Source organism: Prionailurus bengalensis, chromosome A1 (genome assembly GCF_016509475.1).
Source record: "Prionailurus bengalensis isolate Pbe53 chromosome A1, Fcat_Pben_1.1_paternal_pri, whole genome shotgun sequence".
NCBI lineage: Eukaryota > Metazoa > Chordata > Mammalia > Carnivora > Felidae > Prionailurus > Prionailurus bengalensis.
Window position 1 is genome coordinate 53,595,283 of NC_057343.1, and position 10,822 is coordinate 53,606,104.

Here is a 10,822-nt window from a genome sequence, read left to right on the forward strand (position 1 = left end):
TCAAGAAGGGGCTAGGAAGACTCACTTTTAGTTTATATTTCTATACTGTTCAAATTTTATTACAAATATGTATTATTTTTGATTAAAAACAAAAACTGTGTCCAATTAACTAGTCAAAACTAAAAATAGCATAGGCATTATTATAACTACACAGCATGCACTGGACAATGGAATACTACGTAGCAATAAAAAGGAGCTACAGATATATGCAACAATATGGATAAATCTCAAGAACATCTTGAGAAGTAAAAACAAGTCTTGTTCAGGAGTACCCATTTTAAAATTCCATTTACATGAAGTTCCATAATAGGCAAAATTAATATATAGTAAATTAAAAAAAATCAGAATAGTGATTGTTTGTATGGATAGATGGGAGTATGGGGAGGAGAATGAGGAAACTTTCCAGAATGAGGGTAATCTTCTTTATTTTAATAGGGAATTGAGTTACAAAGATGTATGCATTTGTCAAAGTTATCAAAGAGTACACTTTAAGATCTGTATATAAATTATATCAACTTTTTAAAAATTACAAATACTGAACTCTTATGATATGCATGATAAGTATTTAGGGGTAAATTCACTGACATTTGCAATTTACTTTGAAAAAATCAAAGGATAGTGGCACATACACTAAAATGTTAACAGCAGAACCTAAGTGATGGGTATATATGGGTGCGTCATGTGATAAATGTATGCACTACAATAGTATTTATTCAGTTCATCAATACAGATGGTTAAATTATGGCATATCCACTGAAATACTATGCAGCCTTAAAAAAAAAGACAACACTTTTATGTATTATACAGAATGACATCCAAGTATGATACTAATTATATAAGAAGCAGAAAGAATACATAAACTTATTTGCTTGTATGTTGGTAAAATAGCTCAAGAATCACTGAGTACCAGATTTCAAGTGAATTTCATTATTTCACACACATATACAATAGTAAATATGACTCCAAGTTAAAAATAAACTTTTATCAATTTGAGGTTATTATTTGTAGACTAACTGAGGATTTTTCCACTGAGATTTTTCCACTGAGAAGAGGTAATGGGAGTAAGTAATAAGTCTGGTAGGGGAGGGCTTATACCGTCCACTCATTTCTCTCATTTTCTAGTTTCTGGGGCTAAGGAAGCAGGAGGAAGACAAAAAATTCCCAGAAACCATTTAGCTCACGCCTGAATTAGTCATTCTTGATGTTAGACACCAAACACTGGAATATCTTACTTTCTGTTTTGCTAATAATACTATCCCTGTCTCTTGATTTATGCATATAGAATAATTTTATCTGAAAACATTATAAGCCCAAGGTAAGAAAGTGCTAAAACATATAGAAAATGCTAAATCCATTTTAACTAGTCAGCGTTCACATGGAAAAGCCAAGTTGCTATGCAGCAGTGAAATGTGGTGATGAGTCAACTCAACAAATGTTAAAGGGATGAAGAAGGCAATGAAAAATATTTTAGCCAATAATTAATTATAGAAAAACTCTTCTACCAGCTGTAAAATTCATTAGACTAGAATTACCATATATTAATTCTTTTCCGGGCAGCTCCATGGAGGCCAGCAGCTTGCACATAGCAGTATTCAAAAATGCTTTGAGTAAATGTCATTAATACTCTTCACTGTCCTTTCCCCCTAAAAAAAAAATCACTTAAGCTTTACATAATCTGAAGATGCTATGAAGTAAAAATAAAGAGAAAGAGACCCAGGAATTAATAACTTTTCAAACTGCTCATATATCTGCTGCTCTGAAATAAAATTCTAAAGTACGGTAGATTCTTTTTTTTTAAGTTTATTTATTTATTATTTTGAGACAGAGAGTGAGAGAATGAGAATAAGCGGGGGAGGGGCACAGAGAGAGGGAGGGAGATAATCCCAAGGAGGCTCTGCACTGTCAGCACAGAGCCCGATTCGGGGCTTGAATTGACAAACCGTGAGATCACAACCTCTAAGCAGGAACATTAATCAACTGAGAAAGCCGAGGTGCCCCTAACGTATGGCACATTTTATAGTTTACACTCGTTTCTGCTTAGGTTATGGTTATATAAACTACAAATATCAACCAGTGCATTTAAACATACCACACACAAGGTATTGTACTGGGTGCTGTACACAACAGGAAGACATTTAAAATTTAAGACTTGGAGTCTACTTTCAAGAACCTGAGATTCTAATAATGAAGCTAAAATAAGTAAGGATTGGGCGCCTGGGTGGCGCAGTCGGCTAAGCGTCCGACTTCAGCCAGGTCACGATCTCACGGTCCGTGAGTTCGAGCCCCACGTCAGGCTCTGGACTGATGGCTCAGAGCCTGGAGCCTGTTTCTGATTCTGTGTCTCCCTCTCTCTCTGCCCCTCCCCCATTCATGCTCTGTCTCTCTCTGTCCCAAAAATAAATAAACGTTGAAAAAAAAATTTTTTTTAAATAAAATAAGGATTACTAAACAAGTGTGCAAGTGATGACTGTCACAATCGACACAAACTAGTTCCAGGCGGAGAATCATGTCACGCCTTCCAAATGGATGGATCTTATAAATAACTTCCTGGAAGAACTAGAATCACCCTTGACCTTTGATTTCAACTTATATAGAAGTGAAACAGAGAAAGGCAGTATATCATAATCTACAAGGCTCTAATATCAAAATGTCTTGTTTCAAATCTTGTCTCCATCATTTATTAGCTATGAATGAAGCATATTACTTAATCTTCCTAAGACTCAATCTCCTCATATTTAAAACTGAGATAACAGGGGCGCCTGGGTGGCGCAGTCGGTTAAGCGTCCGACTTCAGCCAGGTCACGATCTCGCGGTCCATGAGTTCGAGCCCCGCGTCAGGCTCAGAGTCTGGAGCCTGTTTCCGATTCTGTGTCTCCCTCTCTCTCTGCCCCTCCCCCGTTCATGCTCTGTCTCTCTCTGTCCCAAAAATAAATAAACGTTGAAAAAAAAAAATTAAAAAAAAAAAAAACTGAGATAACAGAATCTAGCTCACACTCAATGAATACACCATGATTAGCATAAGATAAGCGCTCAATGTTACCTTCTAAAAGTTGGGAAAAGGGGACAGTATGTGATGATACAGAATCACATATACATGACACACAGGATACAAATGTATCACAAATGTATCACAAATGTACACATGATACAAATGTGATGATACAGAATCACAATGAAAGTTCAGCCTTGCTGAAATTAAGACACACACACAAAAAATAGGAAGATACAAACTGGAAAGGTAAGCAGATTACTGTATATGTTTGAAAGCCAAGTCTAAATGTACGCAACTTATTTAGGAGTGCTAAAGATTTTGATTGGACAAGAAGATATAAACAAGGCTGGGCATCCAGGATGGAACTAGAGGGGAGAAAAAACCCAAAAGTTTAGGTAAGGAGTGCGAGGCCCCCTACTGAGCAATGTCATTATTAAGAATTATTAAAAGAAAGAGACAGGGGCACCTTCAGCTCAGGTCATGATCTCACGGTTCGTGAGTTCGAGCCCTGCACTGGGCTCTGTGCTGACAACTCAGAGCCTGGAGCCTGCTTTGGATTCTGCGTCTTCCTCTCTCTCTGCCCCTCTCCCAGGTGCCCTCTGTCTCGCTCTGTTTCTCAAAAATGAATAAACGTTGAAAAAAAAAAAAAACAGGAAAGAAAGAGACAGACCTAATGATTAACTGATGCAGGAAAGGAATGAAGTAAGGAAAAGCCAAAAAATAAAATTCCAAGCCTGGAAAATCTGAGGAAATGAAATGGAAATCAGTGAATTCAGAGAACATTTATTCTCAGAAATGTAATTTGAAGTTCATGGGAGAACCAGGTGGGTATTTAGCTAGCAACTGGAATAAGAGGTTAAGGCTTTGAAGACTGATCAAGTCTAAAGGTACATATGTGAAAAAGTAATGCAGAAACTAGAGGCTCTCTTGGAAAAGCTCTGAAATTCAATGCAAATGTGTATATAGCATATGCAATATCCTAAGGAAGGAAGTCTTTAATCAAACTTTCAAAGACTCTACAACACACACACACACACACACACACACACACACACACACGGTTTTTAAGAACCACTGGCACAGATTATAATAGAAACCATCCATGAAAATGAATGTGCAAGAGAGGACAGGAGTAGAAACAGTTGAGGAAAAAAAGGCATGGAAACAGAACTTGAAAAAATACAATTAAAAGGCAAGAAAAAGAACTAAAAAGGGTAGGGCTGATTTGCGAAGAAAGAGAAGCAATGCATTAGAGATTCAAGATATGTGATGTTAAAAAGGCAGCATCAACATTGTTAAATGTTATACATATAGGACAAAGAATATAAAATTTATATAAAAATCTCTACATTTAATTAACATAAATTGGTAACGCTGAAATATGCAATTTGGTTTGAATATAAACAGAAAAAAACTACATGACAAGGGATTAAGAAGTAAATAGTTGGGGCAAAGGAATGAAAAAATAAAGACTACTATTTCTAGATTTACTAGTAAAAGGAAAAGAAAGCTAAAGCTAGTATGAAAGTAACTAGAAGTATGATTTTATTTTTTTGTTTTCACTACTACTGTTGCTGAGTTCTTCTTCCTTAAAGACCAGGAAAATGAGTTTCTAAGCCCAAAAGGGTCTGTAAAAAGAGAAAGATCAAAGGAGGGAAACAGGAATAAAGTTCAGGAGTAAAAAGACCACCTTTCAGTTCTTCCTGTAAAACAGGAACAAAAATAATTGTAACGTGGTGAGAAAGGTATAGTTAACAAGTGTGAGTGAAGGGAGAAAGACTACAAAAGTTCCCGAAGAGGTTTCTTTCTTACACTGTAAAGCACTGATAACCATGACACTTTAGAACTTTATTCCTTTATAATTGCAGCTAGTATTATGAAAATGTAACAGTAAAAAGTGCATACAGTTACAAGAAAGAATACATGGTATTGTGTAGTAGTAAATTAAGAACATGGCTCTACAATCAAAAAAGTCTGAGTTTAAATTACTGTTTAGTCACATGCTATAGCTAGCTGTGTGACTCTGGACAAGTACCTTAACTTCCTGCTTCAGTGCCCCAGTGGCATCACTTGCAAAATGGAGGTAACAGTGCTTACCTCATAGAACTTGGAAGTAATACAAAACCTTTCAACAATGTATGCAAATACAGGTGGGTAGCCAGCAGCAGTGGTAGTGATAATAGTAACAGTAGCAAGTAATGTAACCTATTTGTGTTCAACCAAGCAGTATTTAAGGAAGGTCGAAGGGGTAAACTCTTAAAAATGTGTCTCAATTCTTTCAACTACAGAAGAAGTATAATTCTACCTATTATACCAGTAAGGAAAGAGGAGGTTCATTTGCTTAGATTACTCACTAAGTGGCAGAACTGAGATGTGAACACCAGTCCACGTGGATCAAAGCTTGGCTTCTTTCCACTACACATTACCTCCACAGCACTACACAGCAGCAGGAGGACAAAACGCGGCATTGTGTTCTTTACTATTAAGGTCACAAAATAAGGGTACACCATTAAGTCTATCTGCCTCTCCATTTTTTGAAAAATTAAGGAGTTTTTTTTTTATTTTTACTTGATTTTAAGGCTTCCCTCCAGCTAAAAAAAGTCCATGATTTTATTAAATTACCACACTTGGTGATGTGTAAACTCATAAAAACGTCTTAGAATACAGCAGAAAATCTTTTCTGTTTAGAAAACAAAAACAGAAAAACCGAACATCAAAAAAAAAAAAAAAAAAGCTTAAAATTTTTTCCAGGACTTCAAATTAGCAAAAAGAAATGAATGTTAAAGACCAACATCTAATTTCATTTTATTATTAGCAAGCATGACTAAGCAAATGTTTGAGAATATGGTATCAATCTTAAGTATTTTAAGATGCCAATTTTAACACCTACATTTTCAATAATTTATGTGAAAAACCCACAAAACTCAAAACCCTGACATATCTACAGACCTTACAATCATTAAATGCAGATCTGCCAACTTTCATTTCATGCCAAAACAGTGCAACCAGGCTGGGTTTCGTGTTTGTTTTTATGTCAATCTGAAAGCTCTCTGGCTTCTAAAACCCTTCACTGGCTTCCCACTATCCTTCAATTAACATCCAAAATCCTTAACATGACTCAACAAAGTCTTGAATGTTCCTGCTTCTCTCTCTGAGCTATCCACTGCTATTCTTCCCTTTGCTTTTTTTTTATTTTTTCCAACTTGTTTCAATTTCCCCAAGACACTTTTTTTCTTCCATTTTTGGGCTTTCATACAATCTGTTTTTCAAAATCTAGGATGCTTTCACAGTTCTCCATTCCCATCTTTTTGGCCTAGCAAACTGCTCTTCATCCTTGCAGGCTAAGATCAAATGTTACCATATCAGCAAAGACTTTCCTGACCTCCCAGACATATATTTTGACAGCATTCTGGACTTAGTAACACTCACTGGCCTTGTAATTACTTGTTCAACACGTCTTCCCTGCTAAGTGGTAAACAATGCGAAGATAGTCCTCTCTGCTCATTTCCCACTATCCCCAATATCTAACACACCGCTCAGTACAAAGCAGATTAAGTACTCAATGTTTGCTGAATTAACATACTCAAAATGCAGAGGAAGTCCAAAACCATGAGATGCTTTACTAGCATGAGTAGCTAGATAGTTCCATACAAGTTCTGAGTTACATCTTACCCTTGGTCCTTCAAATGTTCTCCTTCAAACAGGTGCTATTTGGCAATTATAGTTTTAAAGTAAAACAAAAAAATCCTTTCAGATAACAAATACACCTTAAAGTTTCACAAAACCAAGGTTAGAAACCACAAATCTTAAATAATTGGAATTAGCTTTCAAAGTTACCAAGAATTCATCTGAAATGCAATTAAAGGGACAGGAACTTGGATAAGGGCTCAATTTTACTACAGCAATGTACATTATGAAAGGACCAATTCCAATTCCTACCAGGGTTTAGGCTGTACTCTAGCTAGCAGTGCCTTATTTATTCTACCAGTAATGACTGCAGTGCTACAGTCATCTGAGTAAGCTATATGATACCTGAAACTGAATAAAAACACAAGCATACACATGAAGTAACTATATGCTTTATTAAAACTGAATAAAAACACAAGCATACACATGAAGTAACTATAAATAACCTTCTTTTAGATTATGGCATAAAATATAAAGATACTGGATCACCATATTGTATACCTAAAGCTAATGTAACATTATGTGTAAACTATATTCAAAAAAGTTTTTTTAAAAAGGAATGCTATTTCAACTTAAAACATTTTAAGTTTTCTGTTCACCTAGTACTTATTGAACACTAATTACAAGCCAGGCAGTGTTCAAAGATTAATACATATTCATTATTTCCCCCATACAGATGAGGAAACAGGAGGCAGTGAGTTAAGTAATTTACCCAATTTTAAACAGCTGGCAAAGTGGCAGAGACGATATTCAAAGCCAGCCATTCTGGTTCCAGAGTTTGTCCTCTCAACTACTACACTACACTGTTGCGTATTTTCTCTCCATTTGCTGAAATAAGGGATCTAGAGCACCCCACTTCAATGAAGCTGTTTTGCTAAGGCTACCAATGACTTCTACCGTTCCAAACTTAAGGGCCACTTATCTGCCTTCATCCTTTTCAGCCATTCTGTAACATCCCATCAAGTTGACAACTCACCTCTTTTGTTTCTTTAGTAACATAAATCTCAACCTTCTACCTCAGACCTTGGCCCTCCTTTCTTCCCTATCAACACATTCTTAATTAGGAAATCTCCCACAACTCCATAGTTTCAAATACTATCTGCATGACTCCAAATTTCTCTAGTCTTCACCTGAGTTCTAGACTCATAACCCAACAACTTATTTGACATCTAACTCAGATGTATAACAAACACTTTATATTTACTGATCAAAACCAACTATCTTTCCCCCTCCCCTCAATGTGTTCTCCCAGCCTTCTCTATCATCACCCATCCAGTTGCTAACTTCTTGGTCATCATCCTTGATTTCCCTTTCCCTCATCTCCCACATCCAATCAATATCAGCAAGTTCTATAAGATCCACTTATAAAACATATTTTGTTGTTTCCACGACCACTCTAATACAAACTACTCACATTTCTGCCTACAATGCCCTCAGAACAGTCTCCTCACATTAATGCCTGCTCCCTTAATCTCCACAAAGCAGGCAGCATTAAAACAAGAACAGGCCTGGGTGGCTCGGTCCGTTAAGCGTCCGACTTCGGCTCAGGTCATGATCTCACAGTTTGTGAGTTCAAGCCCCACGTCAGGCTCTGTGCTGACAGCTCAGAGCCTGGAGCCTGCTTCGGATTCTGTATCTCCCTCTCTCTCTCTCTCAAGAATAAAATAAATTAAAATTAAATTAAAATTAAAAAAAAAAAACAAGATCAAATGAGGGGCACATGGGTTGCTCAGTTGGTTAAGCATCTGACTTCAGCTCAGGTCATGATCTCGTGGCTCAGGTCAGGATCCCGTCGGGCTTTGTGCTGACAGTTCTGAGCCTGGAGCCTGCATCAGATTCTGTGTCTCCCTCTCTACCCTCCCTCCCTTGCTCATGCTCTGTCTCTCTCTCTCTCTCAAAAATAAATAAACATATTTAAAAAAAAAAAAAGAGTTCAAACCAGTCCCTGCCTGCTTTACATTATCTAAGGTCTTCTCATTATAAATGAAATCCTAGCTCTTGACCATGGCCTAGAAAATCCTACATAATTTGCCCTGACAACTTCTCCAATTTCATGTCCTTCCATTCTCTCCCACCCCCATCACAAGGTTCCTTGCAGTCACATTGCCTTCTTTGTCTTCCTGGAACACACTGTGATCATATCTGCTAAAGGGCCTTTGCACCTGCTGTTCCTTCTGCAAGGAAAAGTCTTTCTCCAGACTCTGACACAGATGGTTTTCTCCCAAGTGTTGTTCAAACGCTAACTCCTGTGAGAAGTCTTCTAATCACGCTTTTATATGATCCTGTATTATTACAACCGCCATTCCTATTTTTATCTTAAGTTATCTAATACTCCTTTATTATTGTCTTGTCAACTTCGGAATTTAAAAGCTCTACCAAAGCCTTCCAGAGTACATAGCAGGCACTGGATAAACTCATTAAATGAGTGGATTTTCCATATTTTAAGTTGTTTACTATAAATCAACCAATCTTGATAAAGCACCTGGATCAAGATATATTTTGTATGTATTACTGTAAAGACAAATCCTTAAAACACTCATTTTTTCAATCTAAAACATTCCGGCACCCTGAACACACAAATCTCCACACACACACACACACACACAATCCATCTACAGCAACCCACTTAAAACTGCTAAATATTCCATATGGATAGATAACATTTTCTTCCTCCTCTCCAACTTAACAAACGTGTAGGTGGGAAAAGGGAATCTTACTGGGTACCTTAGCACCTGTTACATCTTCAATCAGTTAGAAGAGGTGCGGATGAGCCAGATAGCACATGGGAAACGTGGCCTTTCTTTCAGGGACTGTATTTATGTAAAACGTGAGTGGCCTGCACTACAACTGCCCTAATCCCTAATAAGGGCCACTTCACTTCACTTAAAGAAACAAGGTATATTAGTCTGTGGGCAAGACGTTATGATTGGATTCATTAAACGAAAGGAAACCGATTTGGGGGCCCTCGTCAAATGTGTGCGCGGCTTGGGGTCGATCTACACATAACGGGAAAACAAGAGAAGATACCAGTTCAAGGACCAACTCGGTGATAAGATAAAGGTCAGCTCAGGCTCTCCTAAACCTGGGAGCGACGGTGGAAAAGAAGGAGAAAACAAAAAAACCCTGGGACCTCCGTTCACCGCTTCGGCCTCCATCACAGGCACTTGGGGGAAACTGCACAGATCTATGTGTCCGCCTATCTCCCACTTCCATCCCTGCAAGGAGGTAGCCCCCGGATACTCACATGGGCTCGAGAGTCTTGCTGAGCCAGGACTTGAGTGCCTCGAAGTTTTCAATGATCATTTTAGAAACCATCCACAGCGGCCCCGAGGCCCGTCACACTCCTCCGCCCGCCCAGGTCTCGGCCGCTACAGCCGCCGCTGCCCCCGCCCCCTCCTCCGCGCGCCGCCCGCGTGGGCCGCGGTGGGAGGCGCCGGTGGCAGGTTCCCGCGAGCCCGGATCGGCGAACAGCTCTGCGGGTACCGTCGCAGGCCGCGAATCCACGGGGTGCCAGGAGCTCCCCGTCCCCGGACCCCGGCCCGGGCTGAGGCAGCAACGGTTTGCCCGAGCCCTCCCCTTTCCCTCCACCCAAGCAAATCTTCTTGGACCGGGAGGTCGACACGCGCCCAGATCCGAGCTTTCTCTCAGCCTCGGAACCAGGTGGTGTTGGCAACGCAGAACAGGCAAAAGTGAAGAAAGCGAAAACGAAGGACAGCTCAATGGGAACGATTCGGGGGGTCTTCCCGGCTCCCAGCACCCCCAAGAAGATGGCTGCCGATAAATCTCGCGAGAATTGATGAAGTCTCGCGGTGACTCCCGGAGCCTGCTGGGAAGAGACGTAAGCTCGGCGGAGAGCGCGCTGGGCGAGTGCGGTACTTTGATATTTTGCGTATTTGCCTCGTTTGAGGCCTTTGTGCCTTTTTACGCTTTGGTCCGCTTATGGAATAAAGACTTTATTTTTATGCACGGAGGGAAAGGCCTCTGACTTCAGAAACAGCGGGAGCCCCACTCGTCCTGTGTATAGACGGCTGTGGCGCATCAGCCGGAAAGAACCTGCGGACTGGAGCGCTCCTTGAGAGCGTCTACACGTTGTGCGAGGACGCACGGCGGCCAGTGGGTTCCAGGTGTGCTGTACTGCCTCCT

The 10,822-nt window shown here is 39.4% G+C and overlaps 1 protein-coding gene across 19 annotated transcripts in view; it reads right to left on the minus strand.

Moving 5' to 3' along the window:
• Positions 1–10,490, minus strand: part of RBM26 (RNA binding motif protein 26) — an 84,647-nt gene extending 74,157 nt beyond the window's left edge. For 15 of the 19 annotated variants that reach the window (XM_043581349.1, XM_043581329.1, XM_043581319.1 and 12 more), the window contains exon 1: positions 9,924–10,460. In XM_043581349.1, the coding sequence (XP_043437284.1) occupies positions 9,924–9,994 (71 nt within the window). In that variant the 5' untranslated portion in view covers positions 9,995–10,460. Of the gene's footprint in view, positions 1–9,923 lie in introns of all 19 variants that reach the window. The other 4 variants (XM_043581377.1, XM_043581311.1, XM_043581264.1 and 1 more) reach the window with 3 other exon arrangements.
• Positions 10,491–10,822: the final 332 nt, after the last annotated feature.